The sequence below is a fragment of the Oryza brachyantha genome, chromosome 8, assembly GCF_000231095.2.
Source record: "Oryza brachyantha chromosome 8, ObraRS2, whole genome shotgun sequence".
Lineage (NCBI taxonomy): Eukaryota > Viridiplantae > Streptophyta > Magnoliopsida > Poales > Poaceae > Oryza > Oryza brachyantha.
In genome coordinates this window covers 3,805,005-3,827,446 of record NC_023170.2, presented here as the reverse complement: position 1 = coordinate 3,827,446, position 22,442 = coordinate 3,805,005, and the positions used below count along the sequence as shown (strand labels likewise).

The 22,442-nt window shown below is 39.6% G+C and overlaps 1 protein-coding gene, 2 non-coding genes and 1 pseudogene across 3 annotated transcripts; 2 read left to right on the top strand and 2 right to left on the bottom strand.

The window, feature by feature from the left end:
* The first annotated feature begins 2,161 nt into the window (after positions 1-2,161).
* On the top strand, positions 2,162-5,555 carry LOC102716892 (annotated as a pseudogene).
* Positions 5,556-8,190: 2,635 nt separating this feature from the next.
* TRNAR-CCG lies at positions 8,191-8,263 on the bottom strand. The gene has a single exon. It is a non-coding gene; the product is annotated as a tRNA-Arg (tRNA).
* Positions 8,264-13,523: 5,260 nt separating this feature from the next.
* LOC121055179 lies at positions 13,524-15,414 on the top strand. Its single transcript, XM_040527046.1, has one exon. The coding sequence runs from the start codon at positions 13,597-13,599 to the stop codon at positions 14,143-14,145; it is 549 nt and encodes a 182-aa protein (XP_040382980.1). The 5' UTR covers positions 13,524-13,596; the 3' UTR covers positions 14,146-15,414.
* Positions 15,415-19,381: 3,967 nt separating this feature from the next.
* Positions 19,382-19,467, bottom strand: TRNAY-GUA. The gene is given in 2 exon segments: positions 19,382-19,417; positions 19,431-19,467. It is a non-coding gene; the product is annotated as a tRNA-Tyr (tRNA).
* Positions 19,468-22,442: the final 2,975 nt, after the last annotated feature.

The following is a 22,442-nucleotide window of genomic DNA, read 5'->3' as shown; positions in this document are numbered from 1 at the left end:
CTAGATATTATTTCTGGGTAGTAAGGTTTTCCAGCTTAATATATTAGTACCACGGTTGTGTTCTTTTATATTAATGAAAGATTATCTGATTTTGTGTTAGATATTTAATAGTGTAAATGTAGAATAAACTACTACAAGAGTATGTTAATTTAATGCAATGTTGAAGTTCCTTACATGAGTGGCAGGTCGAAGACAAACTATTTGGAGTCTCATTGGATAATGCAACAGTTAATGATAATCTCATCAGTTTATTGAGAGATTTTTTTAGAAGCATTTACTCCCTTGTAGAGGTGATTTCTTTCATAATTGTTGTGCCGCACATGTGCTAAATCTTATTATTCAAGAAGGATTTAAGGTTGTGGCTGCTGCAACAAGTCATATAAGAGAAAGTATAAAGTATGTCAAGTGTTCACAAGCTCACAAGCAACGGTTTGGGTGGATTATTAAGCAGGCAGCCATACCTTCCATGAAGCGTCCCAAGCTTGATGTTTCCACTCGGTGGAACTCAACTTATGATATGCTGGTCTCAGGTTTGATATATAGGAGAGCTTTCATAGCTCTAACCCGTGAGGACAAATATGTATTTGAGCATGTGCTTGCAGAGTGCAAAATGACCGACAAGCTCTACACCATATTGAGGGTATTCTATTGTGCAACTAAGAAAGTTTTAGGATCAAAGTATCCTACAACTAACTTATACTTTCATCAGCTTTGGCAAGTGCAGAAAATGTTGGAGGGAATCCATCAATATAATCCCTGTCGTTTCCTCCATGGTGCACAATATGAGCGAAAAAATTAGGAAGTATTGGAATTTGTCATACCTGCAAATTTGTATTCCTGTCATATTTGATCAAAGGTTTAAGCTAAAGTTTCTTGAGTTTCGATCGAGCAGGGGTTTTGGAAATATTACCCTTGGGTATCTAACAGTTGTGCGCACCAAAATGAGAGATTTGTTTGCTGAATATAGTTCACTTACTTTATTTGTTGCTTCCCAAAACTAAGGTAGAGCGACTTTATATTTTAGGATTTCTATTTGATCCAATTTAAGCATGACTTCTTATAACCATTAACCGGAAAAATTAGTAGTGAAACTTCTGACTAACACAAACTACTCATCGACTTAATAATGGAGTTCTTGCTCTGAATATTTTTGCTATCCATCTAGAAAAAAATCATCGAAATTCTGACAACTGGTTAAAAAATAATGCAAGTACGAGTCTACATATCATTATCATTCAATACGCAAAGTAGCAGAAATAGAGTCAAACCAGCCCAATCTGACGAACCTGCACGCCGACCTGGAGTATGTAATCCATCTCAACAACCTAATCGTCTCCACATACACACGTCAATCAGCACCGTAACATAGGGTTGTATTATCCACACATACAAAGGTGGAACGCCGTAATATAAATGTGCTACTACCTGCGTGGAACTAGGGTTTGGTTTGTGGGGAGAGGTGCAATTCACGTTCACCAGGTCTGTATCTTCTTGCAACCCCTGCACCCTGACACTAGCACGGGATCGCATATCCCCCATTAGTCAGCAAAGGTTAGTGATGTGTGCTAACATCTTAATCGGACCAAACAAAATGACCATCACCGATAAGGTTGACCAAACGGTACGAGTCACCAAAGCACCACTTTCTCACATAACTAAAGCCACTTTCTCCACGCAACTAAGTGGTTGTTTGGAACCAGAGATTTTTTTTAGTCCTTTGTTGGACGTTAATTAGAAATATTAAGTACAGACTGATAACAAAACTAATTGCATAAATAAAGACTATTTCATTAGACAAATTTTTTTAAGCCTAATTAATCCACGATTAGTAAATGTTTACTATAACATCACATTCGTTAATCATGAACTAATTAGGCTCAATAGATTCGTGTCGCGAAATAATCCAGAGTACGAGTGAGTTTTATTAATAGTTTATATTTAATACTTCTAATTAATATCCAAACATTCGATATGACATGGACTTAAAAAGAAAAAGTCACGAGGATGCAAACAAGACCTAAAGCCAGCGCACTGAGCCAGAGATTGCATGTTTGCAACGTGCCATCGTTTGCCAAGCTTGGCTACGCCCTTAGCAACAAACCAACTCCGAGCCAGCCACCGAGCTGCTCCCTGCTCGCCACCCTCCACTGGGCACACGAAGCTTCCTGCCTATCAACACCCCGCGGCAAGAGCGCATAGGAAGGGCCTGACCCACTCGGAGTCCGCCGCCGCCACCCTCCACGCCCGGCCTGTCGTCCTGCTTTCGCCGGAAACGGGGGCTCGGTCAGATCTGGGCCTCCCCCCATGCTGCCATGATGCCGTCATCGGCGCGCTCGCGGTCGCGCGCCGTCGTCGCACCTGCGTCATCATCGTCATTGTGCGGTGCCCATGACCTGCTCCCTCCACCTCCCGTTCCCCCTCTGCCCTTTCGACGAGATCCACAACCTGCGTATACTTCATATGTGCTCTCGACTTGAGTCTTGATCTGCCAAGTCAGAGACTGTTCAAGGGAAGCGTAGAGTGCAGAAGCTGGCGATTTTGTTCATTCTTCGTGGTGGATTCTCCACGGTGATGCTCTGGACTTTCACTGTGCCCAGTGACTTCTTTTATTGTTCCTCTTGATTGGTTGTTATTAGGTTTCTGTTTCGAAGAAGTCTGGTTTATTCTGCTGCTAGCTGCTTGGGTTTATTTGCTGCTGGATTGAGTTGCCTGTGGGCAAATCACAGCTATCCTCAGAAGCCATATTGCCGCCGATCAATCCGATCTGGCGCTCCCTGGTCAAATTCAAGAAAAGCCGGTGAGTTAAGCTCCAACCCAGTTGCAATCGTTGAAGAATCGGGCAATTCTCATAGGATAACCGGCTTCCATTTTTGCAGAGCAAGAAATTATTTACTAAGAATGGCGGAAACCGTGGTGAGTGCATCTAAGGGGGTGATAGGTCCTCTTCTTAACAAGCTCACTAAGCTGGTGGAGGACAAGAGTGACAGTCTCGTAGGCATGTCAAAAAATATTGTGTTCCTCAAAGATGATCTCCCAACCATGAACGCTCTCCTCGAGAAGCTGGAGGATACAGATGAACTTGATCCGCTGGTAAAGGATTGGAGGAACCAGGTCAGAGAGATGGCATATGATATTGAAGATTGCATCGAGGATTTTGTTCACCATGTGGGAGGTGGTAATGTGGAGGCTGGCTTCATTGATAGGGTCTCTCACTTCCTCAGAACTTTGAGGGCCCGTCTTGAGACTGCTGAGCATATCAAGGATCTCAAGATTCGTCTAATGGAGATAAATGAACGGCGCAAGAGGTACAAATTTAATCTAGACAGTATTCCTAGTTCTAGCTCTGTGGCCGTTGATCGTCTATTGCCAGCAGTGTACTGTGAAGCTGCCAATCTTGTGGGTATTGAAGGTCCAAGGGAACAGGTTATAAGTTGGTTGACAGATAAAGATCAACAACTAATGGTTGTATCGATTGTCGGCTTCGGAGGTCTGGGTAAAACTACCCTTGCCAATGAGGTTTATCAAAAAATTAGAGAGCAATTCGGCAAAAGTGAAATTTTTTTCCAGTTTCCCAAAGGCCTGATATAACAAGATTTCTCAGTGGAATACAATCAAAACTCGGGATAAAGGTTTCTTCCCCATGTCTTGAAGTTAAACACATCATTGACAGCATCAGAGTGTATCTACAACATCTAAGGTCAGTATCTATTTACTTATAATAGTGGTAGGCATTAACTCTTTTGTGTGGCGTTCTTTGTGATATACATGTTCTATATCAAGAATCAATCCCAAGTGTCTATTTGGCTTTAGATGGAAAACTTGGGTGAGGTTTAATATAAGCGATGTCAAGAAGTTTTCCATCTAAAGTGTCTATTTGCATGACACAGCTACTTTTTAGCTGACAGGCATTCTGTTGCAAGCATTTTGGGTTCTACAAAAGAGAAGCTCTTAAATGGGCCTTATGCTATAGTCGTCGGCCCAAAAGTACCTAGCTCTATATTAGCATAGCAAACAGATGTTGGTGCTATTTAGGTTTGAGTTCTGAATGAATATCCTGATTTAGCATTATAATTCATGGAACCAAGTGTGTTCATTAATTGTTTACTTAATTGATATTTCAATTATTCATCGCACAGACCAAAGAATTGTATTATACCTGATAATTTAGTTTAACAGGTACCTTTTTGTTGTTGATGACTTGTGGGATGCACCTACATGGGATATTATTCGCTGTGTTTTTCCAGAAAATGGCATGGGCTCTAGAGTAATTGTGACCACACGTGTTGAAGATGTTGCTAGATGGGTTTGCTGCAATCATCGACAATTCATTCACAGAATGGAGCCCCTAAGCGATGAAAACTCAAGAAGGCTATTCTTTAACAGGATATTTGGCTCAGAAGATGGTTGCCCTTCCCAGTTTAGAGAAATTTCATCTCAGATTCTCAAAAAATGTGGAGGTTTGCCGCTTGCAATCATTACGATTGCTAGCCTGTAAGCTATTCAGCCTGTACCACACAAGAAAGAATATTGGGAGAATATTCGAAATTCTATAGGCACATGTGGGTCTGGCACAAATCCAACTTTGGAAGGGATGAGGCAAATTCTAAACCTTAGCTACAAGGATCTTCCTCCTCATCTTAGGACATGCTTCCTATACCTTGGTATTTATCCAGAGGACTTCACTATCAAGAGAGATAATTTGATTAGACAATGGGTCGCTGAAGGCTTTGTCCACGATTTCCATGGGGGAGATTCAGAGAAACTTGCTAAGAGTTATTTCAATGAGCTGATGAATAGGAGCTTAATTCAACCAAAAGAAACCAAATATGGGGAGGTAGTTTCTTGTACAGTACATGATATGATGCTGGATTTGATCTTGCGTCGTTGTGCAGAGAATAATTTTATCTGTATGGCGTACAATCTAGAAGAAATGGCTGGGCAGCATGAATCCAAGGTCCGTCGATTATTGCTGGACTCGAGAGTTGGTGAGTCAGGAGATGCCAAAATAACAGGGACAACTGCTCCTAGATTATTGCAACTTAGATCACTTCAACTGTTTGGAAGATCCATGCCCAATCTCCAGAGGATCGTCCTGTCATACGTAGATATTGAATGGAGTGGCGACGCGCCAGTTGGCATTGAGCACCTTCTGAACCTCCGACTCCGGGACATCCATTTGCTTCCTGTTTCTGACACACCGGTGGATGCCAAGCGGATCAGTCTCGCATTCGCAGGAGCGGTAAGAGCGCACAGAAGCCGTGGTGGTGCTGACCCTTACCTGCATTATATGCCCGCATCCAAAGGAATCCCATGGACGACCCCTAGAGCATGGACGATAGCAGACTATAAGTCAACTATAAACATATTTTAAAAACATAAGAGATGAGAGAGAATAACAACGAGCTATATATTTATAGACATCTACAGCACGGACTCTAAGATATAATATGTGTATGACAGCTAAGATCAGATATTAACAGTGTAGTATATGTTTTATAAGTAACTAATGTATGAATTGGCTTTTAGATTGACTATAGATGATTTGAAGCCAGTGGTTGGCTATACTATTAAACTTGAGCAAGTACAATAGCAGACTATAAGCTAGCTATAAACATATTTTAAAGAGAGGAGAGAGAAGAGCAGCGAACTATAAATTTATGCCGCATCACAGACTCTAAAATACAATGTGTGTACGATAGGTGGGACAAGGTAGTATAGGTTTTATCGGTAACTATTGTATGAATTGGCTTTAGATTGACTATAGATAATTTGGAGTTAGTAGTTAACTATTAGATATACTATTGAACTTGCTCCAAGAGCAAGTATAATAGCAAGCTGTAAGCTGGCTAAATGCTGAGATGGAGGAGAGAGATGAGAAGCAAGTTGTAAGCTTGCAGCCTGCTTGAGCAGGACGGTTGGAATTAAGACATATTTAGCCACTAATTTAATTCCAAACGTAATCATTTGCATAACAGAATTAATTCTACTGCAAGATGAGCTAATAGAATTAACAAATCAAAACTGCATAAATCATTGCGGTATATATTCATATTGCCTATCATGCTAGTTATTAAACAACAGATAATTAGGAAAACCAACATGCATATCATTAGGTTGTCTAGTGGTAATCTAGCCACAATATTTTAATCTAGATGAATAGTATCATACATAAAGAAACTTAGGTAACAACTTTGGACTAGACAACAACAGAGTTTAGTGAGATGGATTCAAGGATTCAACACATATACTCACTGAACAGATCGGTGGAGATCAACCTCGCGATGCAGTGCAGAAATATGGAGCAGTGCACTCACTCGAGTGTTTCGACGAAGATAAACATGAAGTTTTGTCTCACGCACAGCGGCACAGGTGTTGCAAAACTAAGAAGAAGATCGAATCATCGACGACATTGAGCGGCTACATATATTTACGTTGTCTAGAAACCTTAACACCACCTCTGTGCAGGTGCGTACGTAACAAAGGCTTAGAGACACCGCTCGGCCGGGATGCTTGTTGCACGACGAGCATCACGACTAGTTTAGAACATATGGCGACGCAACACGATAACAATGCAGAAGTTAGAGAGAAGATTGTTGTTCTTTTATTTCAAGGACGTCTCTGACTCCTATATAGAGCTAAGCACAAAATGATAGTCTTTTTTCTCATCCGTCACTCCGCACCATCGAGGCTGGATCAGCTCCACGAGAAACGTCAGTACCACAGCGGTCGAGCGCACACGTTCTTGCGTCAACAAGAAAACCAAGCCTTCAAGTGATTGACTCACCAAGAAATTAGCACAAGCTGTTGGATCTGCACGTATCCATATGCAACCTGTTACATGTGTATGTATCCATACCACCATCCAGCACACACGTAATGTGTGACTAGCATTAGGATTTAAAATTGATGAAATAATTATATTTTAACAACACATTATTTCTATCAAGAATAACCAAAAAACTTTGTAAGAGATACAAGTGAGAGTTATGTATTAATGATAAAGAGTTAACTACTATACAAGTGGTTTAAGAGAAGACGATAAAAAGACTTACGGCTGGCTTGCTGGCTATATTGTTAACCTTTGCTCTAATAGGTGCAGCTCTTTAATCTGGATAATCCTTAAAACTGAGCGCGATGCGCGAGAAAATAATCGGATGCAACGTTCTGCGGCAGAACTCCCCTCTCTGTGGCCTCCAACACCATGTGTGTACAGTGTACTATGTGATCTCTCCGTACATGTGTTTGTTAACTTGAGACTATTTTATTCTCAAGTGCTTATCCAATCCATGATTTCGATTTGTTCATTATGTTCGTTGTAACTAACCAGCAGTGCTATACATACGATTCAACGGCAGCACAGCAACAGAGCGGCAAACTTTCACGGCGACGGAGGCTTAAAGCAATTCTCGTAACCAACCCAAGATCTCACGTAATTATATTACAATAAATTAAAAGTATATGTTTATTTATGAGAGAGGTACCAGCAGCAGAACAGTGCCACCGCTCATCATCCCTGCGTTAATTCTTTAGCTCGTATTAGTATTTCTCTTTTTCCGTTTGGTTAACTGATCGACGTGGCCTTCAGAATGCACACTGATTTTTGCATTATACATTTCTCCGGCAGTGTAGCATGAGCTTGACGGGGCACTAGCTGCTTTTTCTTCCTTTAACGTTACAGCATTTATTTGTTGGCGCGACCCTGAGAAGGTTAACAGCCTCGTCATTTTATTGTTTATAAGGATAAACGAAACCACGTATTAACAACTAAAAGATAATTTATAGACAAAACTTATATATATATATATATATATATATATATATATTCTTAGCAATCTAAAAATTAAAGCTAAAAAATAAACCTATAAGTGCAAAGATGGATGCTTCATTTTATTGTTTATAAGGATAAACAAAACCACATATTAACAACTAAAATATAATTTACAGACAAAACTTTTATATGCATGTTCTTAACCATCTAAAGATTAAAGTTAAAAAATAAACCTATAAGCGTAAAGATGGAGACCACATTTTATTGTTTATAAGGATAAACAGAACCACATTAAAAACTAAAATATAATTTGTAGACAACTTTTATATACAGTGTGATCTCAAGATTAAAGTTAAAAAAATAAACCTACAAGCGCAAAGATAAAGGCCTTCCCTCCATTAGCCCCAAAAAAGATCAAAGATCGACCACGATGGGACTCGAACCCACAATCTCCCGCTCCGGAGGCGAGCGCCTTATCCATTAGGCCACGCGGTCGTATGAGCTTAGAAGTTTTCATTTCATCTACATTTACTATAATATCTGTCATGTTGGCAGTAAAGAAGTTTTAACAGGTGATTGAAATTGGGCAATGTTTGCTACAGGGTATAAAAAACGTGTAATTAGCCGGTGGACACCGTAAGATTACGAATTTGCTGCAGGGCACTATAAAAATATAGTAATTAGCTGGTAGACACTCCGGCCAGTATTTTATTAATTTTGGAGTCAAAAATTTGAAAAATGACGAGATTGCCGTCGGTGGCCGGGTCGCCACCGTCGTCGCCGCAGCTGGGTCACCGCTGCCGCCGCTTGCTCAGACAACGTATAGACTAGGGTTCGGGTGTGGTGCGGCACCGAGACCGATTAGGTCTAGTTCAATCGGACCCAGTCGTCATAAGGGGTTGGCCACATAGAGCAATCTTGTTATTTTTAAAGTTTTGGACTCCGAAATTAATAAAATAATGGCCGGAGTGCCTATCAACTAATTACCGTATTTTTGTGATGCGCTACAGCAAATTCGTGATCTTACGGATTACACATTTTTTCGATTCCTTGTATAAAATTTTGCCTTCACATGATACATCAATGGAGAGTTGTCACCTGTTCGTTTATGCTCAATGAATGCATAAAGGAATCATTTGTAATAACTATTCGAGAGTACAAATAAATTAATTAAAAATTACAATGTTGAGAAGAGATAGATTTAAAACATAGCTATATAGATAGTTTTTGTTTTAGAAAAAAATCGTGCCGTTTAAGAGTTTGATTAGTGCGTCTATTAATCCATTCATATCATTGCCTACGTTACGAAAAGCTTGTTCCCATATGCATGGTGAGATGGCCTGATCGATTGCTACAACTCGTGCATGCACCCTGATTGTGATTTGTGGTTTGTCTTGTTGGTTGCAATTTGCAAGCCATTTCTCATAAAAGCCCACCTTTCTCTTAACGATGTGTTTTTAATTTTTTAAAAAAAGTTTCTATATATAAGTTTCGTATTTTTAAAGTAAAATTTGAACTTTATAATAGTTGACTTTATCGTTTATATCATTATATAGCTTTAAGAAAAATCAAATAATCATCCATCTCTGTCTGCAAAAGGAACACAGCCTGGGTTGGCTAGTTTCCACATGTTGAACAAAACTCACGTGATAATCCACCATAAGAAGCCCAAAGGACGGCCCACCAAGAAGTTAGCCCACCTAAAGCCAGACGGAAATTGGGCCAAATTGTCTGATGGGTCGGATTCAAGCGAGGAAAGAAGTGGGTCAAAATTGGGCCAATTTCATTTCTGGGCAGATTCCCCTTGGAAATGAGATGGGCCAAATTATCTTGATGGGCCGAATTCAATCGACGATAGTGGCGGGCCAAAATTTCTGATTGGTCGAATTCAACGGAGGAAAAGAGGTGGACCAAATTTAGTTATAGTCTGAATTCCCCAGCCGAAAATAGGCGGGCCAATTTATTTTGTGAGCTGAAATAAGTTCAAGGAGTGAGATAGGCCAATTTTGATGATGGGCTTGATTCGTCCATGTAATGAGAGGACCTAGCTGACGAAGGGCTAAATTATTTCATGGAAAGTAATTAGGCTAAATTTATTTATGGGCTAAATATGGTCTGAATCATTCAGAAAATGAGCTGGGCCAATCTCATTGTAGGGCTGAATTCTTCGTCCAAGATTAAGTGGGCTAAATTTGCTTATGGGCGAAATTCATTCTGTGCGAAAATGTGGGCTCAATTCGCACCAACAAATGAAAATCACGATCACTTATGGACTAAACTGAGGGGCAACTATGGACCAAATTAACTCGCACAAGCATGCCGAAATCATGACCACTTATGGGCTGGGCCCCATTGTTGACCCGACCGAAACGTATCCTGCTTGCAGCTTTCGTTTGTGGTCAACGTCAATATTTGAACAAAAACTAACAAGTGGGCCCGGATTCTAACCCTGCAAATGATGTAAAAAAAACATGGGATATTCATATCATTAGAAGTCCATTAAAGCTTGTTTTGGCAATTCGCCATATTTTGATTGAACAGGCAATTGACAAGAAGATCAAAGAGCTTTCTAACCGACATATTGTTTATTCTGGAATCGACTTCCAAAAGTTTAATTCTGCTTGTCATTTTTGAATCTATTTCTGTTAGATAAGATCAATTTCATATGGGCAATAGATGAATCTGCTGGTGGGCAAAAAGAAAACTGCAATTATCTTAGGTACAAAGGACCATTTTAGTTCATATCCTTGTAAAACATGGCTTGTCTGTGACTCTGTTACATGTTATGGGCATTTATCATTCAGTCTTGTGCCAATGAATGAAATATAAAAAATAATTTGGTGTAGCCTTGCACATTTTATTTCTTAAAAATAGAACAACTACTTATGAGATGGGTATAATTTGAGGCATACTTTGTTATGATTAATGAGGAATCCATCCAGTGTGTATCTTGTTAGGCTATAGGAATCACCTATTGTCGACGTTTGGTGTCGGCAATAAACTAATAGGGTGGCTACCAAGCTTGAAATTCGATGGTTAATGATGAAGAGGCAGAGAGTTTACCCAGGTTCAGGCTCTCGACGTGGCGAGATAATACCTTAATCATGCTTGGCGATTGTGTTGCGCAGATGGATCTCTCTCTTGCCCTCAAGGGGGCACCTCGTACCCCTTATATAGTGGGGAAAGGGTTATAGATATGATATAGTCCTAATCTAGTAAGACTAAGATCTATCCAAATTCGGTTATGGCTCAGGTCCGAAGTACTTGCGCGTGCAATCCGGTACGTACCAGACTCCTAGCCGATACCATACAGATATATTCTCCTCCTTATTCGGTACCCTGTTAACAGTACGTATTTGTATAGTCTCCGGATACCTCCGGTATAGGTATCCCACACATATGGACATATTGTTTTTTTAAAATTTACTGGTAGCCAGTACTCTGGCATATTTCATTTTCTTCCTTTTGGATTTGTATAGGACAATTAACAAATGGTAAGTGATGTAAGTCCTATATATGATGTACTTTGCATTGTTTCTCACCGCACTGTACGCAATCTTGATTAGCCTTATTGAGCAAAACTCACCTGATAATCCACCAAAAGAAGCCCACAGAAAACAGGCCTACTCATGAAGCCCACAAAAGGATGGCCCACCAAGAAGTTAGCCCACTTAAAAGACAGACGAAAATTGGTCCAAATTGTCTGATGGGTCGGATTCAAGCGAGGAATGACGTGGGCCAAAATTGGGCCAATTTCATTTCTGGGCAGATTCCCCTTGGAAATGAGATGGGCCAAATTATCCTATGGGCCGATTCAATTGAGGATAGTGGTGGGCCAAATTTGGGTTAAAATTTATGATGGGTCGAATTCAACGGAGGAAAGAGGTGGGCCAAATTATCGGATGGGCCGAATTCAATCGAGGATAGTGGTGGGCCAAAATTTCTGATGGATCGAATTCAACGGAGGAAACGAGGTGGGCCAATTTAATTTAGAGTGGTGGGCCAAATTTAGTTATAGTCTGAATTCCTCAACCGAAAATAGGTGGGCCAATTTTTATGATGGGCTTGATTACATGAAGATGACCTAGGTGATGAAGGGCTGAATTATTTCGCTGAAAGTAATTGGGCTAAATTTATTTATGGGCTAAATATAGTCCGATTTCATTCAGAAAATGAACTGGGCCAATATCACTGTATGGCTGAATTCTTCGTCCAAGGTTAAGTGGGCTAAATTTGCTTATGGGCAGACTTCATTCTCTGGGAAAATGTGGGATCAAACGTATCCTGCTTGCAACTTTCGTTCGTGGTCAACGTTAATGTTTGAACAAACACTGACAAGTGGGCCCGGATTCTAACCCCTGGAAGCTTCTACAATCACACCAGGGCCCACCATGGGCGCGCTCACGGCACCCTCGCCCTCCCACGCCGGCGGCGGAGGTGGAGCCCCGCAAACGGAAGCTCCCGCCGTTGTCCCTCTCCGACGCCACCGCCGACAAGGACGACGACGACGACACCACCACGCCATCCTCGCCGTCCACCTCCCCGTCCTCCCCCTCCCGCCCGTCCTCCTCTCACTCCGACACGACTCCACCACTTCACCGCCGCCTTCCTCGATGGCGCGCCACCGTCCTCCTCCGGTCGCCCGCCGAAGCCCGAGTCGTCTACCGTGTCTGCCGCCGCTGCTGTGGCTGCCGGTGATGGGAAGGAGGAACCCAAGAGGCTGTTCACCGACAACATCCAGACCAGCGGCGCGTACAGTACGGCGCTCGAGAGGAGGGTCTCAAGCATGAGGCTATTGGTTCGCTCTATGATGATTTTGCTACGCCGTTTGTGGGCTAGGCAGCTTAGATTTCAAATTTCCGCATTTCTCTTTTCTTTTCTCGAATGTAACATATGATTTGGTGTATATGCTAACTTTATTTTTTTTTACGAATTCTTACCACCTTTGAGAAAGAGCTCATAAAAAAAAAAGAAACTATCGGCAGACAAATCAAGGTTAGTAGTACCATAACTTGTCAATGTTCCCATCAAGGGTGATATTTATAAATAAAAAATAATTTATAAATAAAAATTTTATATACATAAATTTTAGCAATCTAAAAGCAAAGGCCAAACAATAAACTACGATAAAAAACACTAAAATCAACTCTAAATTAAAATTTTAAATTTTGATTTATAAGAATAAACAATAGCGAAATGAGGCCTAAGGTTTGAAATTCTAGTCCTAATAACCTCTGATGACATAAAAGGTTCCTTAATCACATTCCCAATCTCCCAAACATATTCTTTAAACACCAAAGTAGAGGGCAAGCATAATACCCAAGTGAAAGATATCAAATGCCATTTAAAATCAAGAAAAAATCTAATAAATGTTATTGACAAACATCTAAATGTAAGAAATATCATTGACGAATAAAAGTTCTATAAAATAATACCGTACAAACAACTTTGTGTAATAAATAGCATCGTAGTTAGGGTTCTGTTAGCAGTCCTCCATTAAATCACTTAGCAGTGATGATAATTTTTAGTCAAATTTGTTTGCACGATAGTATTTTGTATGAGTTCACACACGTTAATATTGTTTCTTACAATTAAGTGTTTGTCGATGAAATTCGTTAGATTTTCGAGGAAGAATCATGGATGGACAGCAGATAAACCCAAGTCTCTCTCTGACTGAAAACGAAAACGACTCTTTTGGCTTTTAAAAAAGAACTACCCTGAGACTGAGAGTGACCCAATCTTTGATTCGAGCAGAGTAGGCGTCTCAGAGAGGAAGAAGAAGCAACTCTTACCAAATAGCAATTGGATTCGATCAGGGAGAGAGGGAGATGGCGACGACGCAGGCGGCCGCGCGCGCCGACGTGGACGACGGCGACGGGAATGCGGCGGCCAACCGAAGGAACGGCGCGCACGCCGTCCTGATGGCGGCGTCCGCCCTCGTCGGCCTCCTCCCGTCAGCCAACGGCGAGGTGCGCGCCCTCGTCCTCCTGCTGCTCCTGCTGCTTGGCTGCACCGTAGTTGTCCTGTCCATGGGTGGCCGCCGCCACGTGGCGTACGCGGCGGCACCGCGCGCCGACCGCTCCACGGCGCGGCTGCGGTGGACGGGGTTCCACGCGCTGCTGCTGCTGGGCGGCTGCCCGCTGCTGCTCGGCCCCACCTACTGGCCGGCGGCGGTGCCGCGGCCGCAGCGGCAGCTCGCGCAGGTGCTCGTCGCCTACGCGCTGCTCGTGCTCGGCGCCGCCCTGGTGCTGCTCTCCGCCGCCTACGACGGCGTCCCGCGCTCCGTGCGCCCCGCGGCGGCCGCGGCGGCGCGGGGGCTCGACGGGCTACTCTTCGGCGGGCGCTTCGCCCCGCCCTCCGACGCCGACGACGACTGAGCCGCGTGCGCGCCGAGCGTTCACCACCATCCTCAATTCCGGACATTGATTTCTTGTTAGCGATCGATTCCTTATCAGGAATTGCAGGTAAGATGATTAACATCCGCTTCTGGATCGTCGCAGTAATGAGAAGGGGATTCTCTGTGACATAATTGCGACTCATTAACTGGGGATAAATTGGGGATTTCTTTAGCTTCTTGATCATATCATTGTAATTAGCATACATAGCACTTTTAGCAGATATCAGTGTGGAAAGTTAGCAACCAAGCTAGTCTCATAGAATAATTAGATGGAAAGGATCAAATTGTTGGTGCTTTGCTTATAGTTGATTGATTGAAAAATGTGCTGGGAGTCTTAGTATGTTCAGAATTCAGCTTGGGAAGTTCAGTTCACAGTAATAACTTTGAATGGTTTGTTGCTAGATACTTTCGGTTTGAACCTTCTTGGTTTCTGGTTGAGGGGTATAAGGAGTTGGTTGCGCTCTTGAGATGATAGATGTATTCTGAATTTTTTGATACAAAAGATGCCTTTTTTACTGGGCCAAGGAATTCCTTCTCAGACCTTTTACTATGGAGGAATTGGGTAGTTTTGTGAAAAATGCAGAACTTTATACAACACCTGGATCTGATAGCTATAAAGGGTTTCAACTTTTGCTCTGATATTCCAGTTGTTGTATAGATGTGATTCGGACCTTAAAGGGGTCAATTATTGTGTTATCTTGTTAATACCAACAATTAGAGATGTGAATAACTACAGCATTTTACGCCCATCTGTGTCCTCAACGAGTTTTTCAATTTATTGGGGAAGTCTTGACAAATTGATTGACCTAGGTTGATTCAGCCATTTCTCAATCTGAAGCAGCATTTATCCCTGGGAGGTACATTCTAGAGGGTTGTGTTGTGTTGCATGGGTGTTACACAAACTGAAACATACTATTTCTCTGTCCTCAAATTGGGTTTTGAGAAAAAAAAAAACTACATGGGAGTTTCTTTATGAGGTGATTCTGAAAAAGGGATATCGTTCAAGGCCGATTAACAGACTATTGAAGGGGGCAGGGTGTGTGTGAAACATAAATGCAGAAAGGAGTGTTTTCTTTGAAACCTACTCGATCTCTGTTCCATATTGCAAGTCTTTCTGGTCTTACTTAGATTTATCCATTAATCAATAGATATGGTTTGTATATGTGTCTAGATTTATTAGTATCCATATGAATACAGAAAAGATTAGAAAGCCTTACATTGTAAAACAGAGGAAGTATAAATGTTTGGGGCAGGGATGCTATCTCTCCTCTTTTATTTCATCTATTAAGTGATGCTCTATCAGGCATCTTTTGAGGCTGTTAAATCTTCATCTATTTTCCGGCTTGATGCCTAATCTAGCTGTGTCTTTCCAATCAGTCTCCAAAGGATCTTGATTGCTGATATGAATTACATCCTTCAGAAGTTGGAAAAACTATTGGACACAAGGTACATATGCAATTTATCATATGGTGGCCATACTTATCAAGTCCTGTTTCTGTTATATTCCCTCCTAATTCTGTGGGCATGTACATCCTGCCTGAAGGCATTCATAGCAAGATAGACTCTACATGAGGTAGGTTTTATTGGTCATGCTTGGGCTCGACAACAGAAACTAGGACATAAAAGTTTGCCTATTTGCCAAGTAGATTTGTAAGCCGAGTCTAATGCTAGTAGGTTTTTGGAAGTGGTAAGAAAGGAAGTGTCTGGCCAATGGAGGATTTCCTTGGACTGCTTGATGTGGGTCAGAATTTTTTTAGAAATAATATTATTTTAATGAAAAATCACAAGATTAGAGGCCATCGATGGACAATCGCAATTTTAGGGGCCTATCGAACTGACCCCTATAGAACAGGGGCAGTTCGACAGGACAGGCCACCCACAGGCGCTTGTCGAACGGTGGGGGGGAGCTGTCAACCTTTTCAGCAGTTCGACAGGCCCCTCAGCGCCAGGTGGTGGGCCCTGTCGAACGGTGGGTGTTCGATAGGGTCCCCTGTCGAACAACAGCAGTTTGACAAGGCCCAATCGAACACTCACTGTTCGACAGGGTGTTAAAATTATGATTTTTTACGGATGGCTTCTAATCTTACGATTTTTTATTAAAATAATATTATTTCTCAAAAAAATTCTGTTAAAAGTGGTTCTGGTTAGAAGGTGAATGGAAATGGGTACTGGTTAGAAGGTCTACATTCTGGCGCAACATATGAAGTAGCTCCTGTTCACTTCAGATAGTTTTTCCCACTCTGTTCTCTATCTGAAATCACCAGGATATCTTATCGAGGTTACTGAGAGATGGCTCTTTTTCACTTAAGATTGTTTTCAATTTACAAGCATGTTTGTGTCTGTGTGCAGAGATGTTTTGGAGTGGAACTCCATCCTAGCAAGTGATCTTCTCTTTTCTGACATAGGCCGTGTTGGGCCACCCAGTTAATTTATATCTACATACTCTTTTTTTTCACGCGCACGCTTCTCGAACTGCTAAATGGTGTATTTTTTACAAAAAAATTTTTATAGGAAAGTTTTTTAAAAATCATATTAATCTATTTTATATTTTTTTTAATAATTAATAATTAATTAATCATGTAGTAATCTACTTCTACGTTTTTCGCGCCGAATAACTAACCTACCTCTCCCTCCAAACGAACGCAGCCACAGTGACATTACTGGTAGGGCTGGTAAAAGATGGAACAGGATTAAAATTTGTTGTTCTTGCATCTCTTTTGCTGGGAATTTTTGTCTCACTAGAAACAATATATATCACCTTTGAAATCAATTTTCTATCTGCTCCACCGGCTCATGTTTCGCATTATCTCTTATCTTGCTCCAGTATAAAATGCTCTTGAAGCCCTGTGTAAAAGGAGATCATGACTGAAGAAAGAAGAAAGCACTCTCTGAATTTCTCTCTCTGTGTTCATCACGCCTTGTAGTTGGATGATAATGTGTAGTGCTGTCCAGCTGGGATTCGTCCTTTGGTCTAAAATAATCTTGCTATGATTTGATCATGGTAACCTTGTAGAAAAACAGGGTTATTATGTCTAATTTAAAATCCAGACAAATTCTCTTCTAAAACGTCCTATGCGATGGCACGACCATGTAGTGATGGAGACATGAAAGATACACTTTTTTTTTATCTAAGATGTCCTAAGGTATCTTATATCTGATTTATATCAAGAAAAATAAGAACTGGCAAAGAAAAGACCATACCAGAAAGAAAAATTATAATCAAATTATTTGCCACCTCATTCCTTGCAACATTGACCGCTCTATATGTTAGTTAATTATATCGGCTCATTGCTGATACTAAATTGGTCAGGGAATAATAGCTAAAATTTGAGGGTTTTTTGTGATCAATAACAGACCGATAAGATCTCTAATCAGATTGGGCCAAGCCTCAACAACGTATCTATAGAAGGGAGAGTGAGATGAGATAAACAGAAAGACTATTTAGTGAACGTTGGCGAGAATGGTTTTTATGTGAACATTCATTATTTACTTTTTTTTTGGGAGTAAAGTGCACCAGCGGTTTTTAAACTTGTGCGCATGTGTCATCTGGGTCCCTGAACTCTCAAAATGCATTTTTAGGTCTTCGAACTTGTCTGGGGTGTCATATAGGTCCAAACGGGTTCCAACCCGCTCCATCCGCTGACGTGGCATGCCACGATGGTGCCTACGTGTTGGTGAGGCCATATTGGTCTCACATGTCATAATCTCTCTCCTTATTCTTTTTTCTCCCTTCTCCATTCCCCCTCTCCTTTGCTGTGCTATCTCATTCCCTTCTCACATGTGCGCGTGCCTGAGCAGGAGACGGCTAGCACGTGACGGCGTGGGCTGCGGTCGGGCGATGTCAGTGCCACGTAGGCACCACCGTGACATGCCACGTCAGCGGATGGAGCGGGTCGGATCCCGTTTGGACCTATATGACACCCTAGACAAGTTCGGGGATCCAAAAATGCATTTTGAGAGTTCAAGGACTGAAATGACACATGCACATAAGTTTAGAAACCGCTGGTACACTTTACTCTTTTTTTGGCTTATAACTCCTTTCTTCTTTTAAATTTTATACATATAATGTTTGCACTATTAATGTTTATATATATAAAGTTTAAATGTTCGACTCTAATTTGAATGGGATTCGATTTCCAAATTTTAAATCCATATGATTATATATTTATATTAAATAATATATATATATATATAAAGTTTATATACTTAACATTTATACGTGTAAATTTATATTCTTAAAGTTTATATATGTTAGTTAAATAAAATGTTCATGCGAAAGCCATCCACACGAACGTTCGCTGGATGGACTCCCCCGACGATGACACCTTGTTCTACTGCAAATATACAACTCTAAAAAGACAATCGGTTCTAAGCTAGTCTTGGTAGGGGTTTCGTGTTACCATTCCTAATTTAGTCGACGCTGCTATCGGCCACGGTGCATCAATGACTTCACATAATGGTAAGTACAAGACTCAATTTCACAATTACCAAAGGTGATCTTGATTAGGCTATCATTGTAAATGATGTAAATTAGACTGCAACACTATATTGTTTCACATCCCCGCCAATCCTACTAGGGAAAAAGAAGACAAGCTGAGAACCAAGTAAAATATCGGATGAACTTCAATTACACAATTGCTCTTTAGAGAGTTGAATCTTAAGACTTAAGCACCGAGAAACCACTATGGTCGTAAAAAAACTATAATGCAAGACACTATTTATGATTTTTTTATACTCCATGTTATAAAGAAACTAGTGGTACCACTTTTACAGTATAAACATTACCAACTTATATTTTAATTGAATGTTACTTATATCTTTTGTGGATGTTATATAGAAACATTATTCTCTTTTTTCATTTACTCGCCACATCATTAAAATAAAAAAATAAGTAGCTCTTTAGAGAGTTGAATCCTAAGACGTAAGTACCGAGAAGCCACTATGGTCGTAAAATAACCATAATGCAAGACACTATTTATGATTTTTTATGCTCCATGTTATAAAGAAACTAGTGGTACCACTCTAATGTTACTCATATCTTTTGTGGATGTTATATAGAAACATTATTCTCTTTCTTCATTTACTCGCCACATCATTAAAATAAAAAAATAAGTAGCACTAAACTTAAAGATAAATTAGCAGTGCTTATATTATAAACATAATATGTAATACTAGTTTCTTCGGCCCAAATTAAAAAATTGGAAAATAAAAGAATTTCCGACCTGCCGGATTCGAACCAGCGACCTAAGGATTGATCTGCACATACTACAGTCCTCCGCTCTACCAACTGAGCTAAGGTCGGTTTACTCTCTTGGCTTCTTAAAGAATAAATATACTCAGTAACCAGTGACAGCATTGTTAACTTTCTTGTCAAGTCAGGTCAAACGATATTTTGTGGTTTTTGTCGCAGATAATTAATGCTACCTCTTTAGAGTAATTTTTCAAGATAAAGGGGTGATGGCATATTTATAAACGAAAAATAATTTGTAAACAAAACTTTTATATACATGTTCTTAGCGATCTAAATAAACTTTAGTGAAAAAATCCTAAATCAACTTTAAATTTAAGGTTAAAAATATTTATTTTATTTTATAAGCATAAATACATGCGAAAAAAATATAGGGTGCAAAGAGAGCCGCGGGTACTTTTCACCACCCAAATTTTAATTCGCCCATAAATAATGGGTAGTTGTACCTACATGTTTAACCAGTCTATGTCTATCATTAGGTGCTGCAATTCCTTGTTCCACTCTTACAATTTCATTATAACCACTACTACGCTTATTATTCAATCCCATATTCCCATTTGAGATATACTATATAGCTTGATTTACTATAAGGATCCATTCTGTAATATAGCACGCCTAATATTCTAAAGACAGCTGATGAGAAGCCAGCCAGTGAGAATCTTAAAAAAAAAAGAAATATAATATATATTGCTAAATGATATTTTATTTTTTATATCTTCACACCTGTAAGCTAGGATTTTTTTTTATGTGGTTTAGGGACCACCCTCTAGATCCACTGGGGGTTATTCATCTAAAAATGGTACAAAAATTAGCCTATTTACCATCATTTAATTCTTTGCACAATTTAATTTTCTTCTCTCAACATTTTTTAGAGAATGGAAAATTACGTCCATTGCTTTAAATAAATTACATCCAATTATTGTAGAGTTTGCATTTCAAATGACTACGCATTACAAAATCGCAGCTTGATGGATAACAAGAAAAATAATTTAAATACTATCCTAAAGAGGCTTATGGTCTGTTTGGAGGAATTTTAGATTCTGAGAATCAACTGCTTGGTACCTAGCTTCTGAGAATCTGGAAAAGCTCCTAAACCCGGCTTCTCCAGCTTTTGGATTTTTAGTTTATTTTCCAGAATATGTAACTATAGATTCTCAGAAACTGTGGATCATTTGGGGTAGCTTCTGACAAAAACAGCTTTTAGGAAAAGTTGCAGCTGGGAGAAGCTCTCCTAAACAGACCCTTAATTATTCTCCAAACTAACCAGATGAAGGCGTCTCTAAAGTCTAAATCCTTAAATTTGGGCAAAACTTATCCCATCCGTCCAATCTAATAATGGTTTTAACTCAAATCTAGAATTAATCAATATCTTTATTTTATAACAATATATATGTACATCCAACAAAGATTGCTTCTTGGTGTGAAGAAATCTCAAGGCTACGTGTACTATTGCCAATATCAGTGAAGCACTTACTCGACATGTTCTTGAATGTGCGACAAAATTTTGTTATCTAGATACATATATACATATGATATACGACATAAAAGCAACACGTATTGACCCACAGAAGTACGATATATATCTTCATTTATTAAGAAAAGGACACTTGTCCTATTACTTGTTCTTCATTTGCCAAATTTGTTGGGCGATATGACAACTCATGACACGGTACTTATTAATTAATTATAATGTTGTCAACGTTGACACAACGAATAACTGCATGCCTTGCTGGAGGACCCCGTGGTACGTGTACATGTATCTGTGTGTGTAGAGCATTCTTGACTAGCGTTAATATAGTATTATATATACTCATCATTTCATCATCTAATTATAACAAATCTCATGCAGATATATATTTTTACTCCCTGGCAGAAGTCCTTTCCTTGCAAGACTGATCATAAGATCCATATGGGAGTTGCTGATTATTATGCATTGCTTCATTGATTGCTGCCAAGTGTCAAGTTAATTAATCTGTCATAATCCACTGTTACATCCATCCTATGCATACATACATGCATGCATGGATTAGTGGATAATTAGGTGCCAACCAGCTTGACTATTCCTTTTATAGTAAAACTTTTTTTAATACTTAATCGTTCGTCTTATTTAAAAATTTAGTATAAATATAAAAAATAATAAGTCGTGCTTAAAGTTCTTTTGATAATAAAGTATGTCACAAGCAAAATAAATGATATTTCCATAATTTTATAAATAAGACAAATGGTCAAACATTGTAAAAAAATCAAACATCTTATGTTATGAAACAGACGGAGTATATATATGTACATACTTCTAATTGGCAGTGTCATTTTTGCATGTAGTTAAGATCACATCAAGACGTACGTGTGATCAAGTTGCTGATCAAATTAATTAATGTGTATGGAAAAGAATACAATTTCGACGGAATTTTTGCTTACGTGTTTCGTTTGCGATCTTAATTATATCTAGAGGCAGCATGACACGAGTTTGTTCAAGTGGACACATCAAACTTGTGATGGGTATATAATACTTCCTCCGTCTATAAATGTTTGACGCCGTTGATTTTTTGACATATATTTAAGCATTCGGTTTATTTAATTTTTTAAAAAAATATGTAAATCTATATATATGCATAAAAGTATATTTAACAATAAATAAAATGATATAAAAATAATTAATAATTATGTAATTTTTTTAAATAAGACGAATAGTCAAATATGTATAAAAAGTAAACGATATCAAACATTCAGGATCGAGGGACCCGAGGGTGTATATACCTAGCGAGCTACCCCCATCTACTGCATGCCACTGATGTGTGATCTCTGATCAATTGCTGACTTTGACCAGCTCTTAATTAGCAACTCAGCTTGCATGATTAACATACTAATCCTGGCTTTATAGTTTACAGATGGGAGAATGAACTCTCCCCCATTGTTTTCTAGGTAATTTAATGTAGCTAATCATGTAGTGGTAGTTTAATAATTTTTTTTTTGGTTTAGTCAGATACTGTGTCAACATCTGTTCTCTGTACATTAATCTCCAATAGTAG

Excerpts from the sequence above, each read along its gene's own strand:
- LOC121055179 (XM_040527046.1), top strand. The coding sequence starts at position 13,597 with ATGGCGACGACGCAGGCGGCCGCGCGCGCCGACGTGGACGACGGCGAC.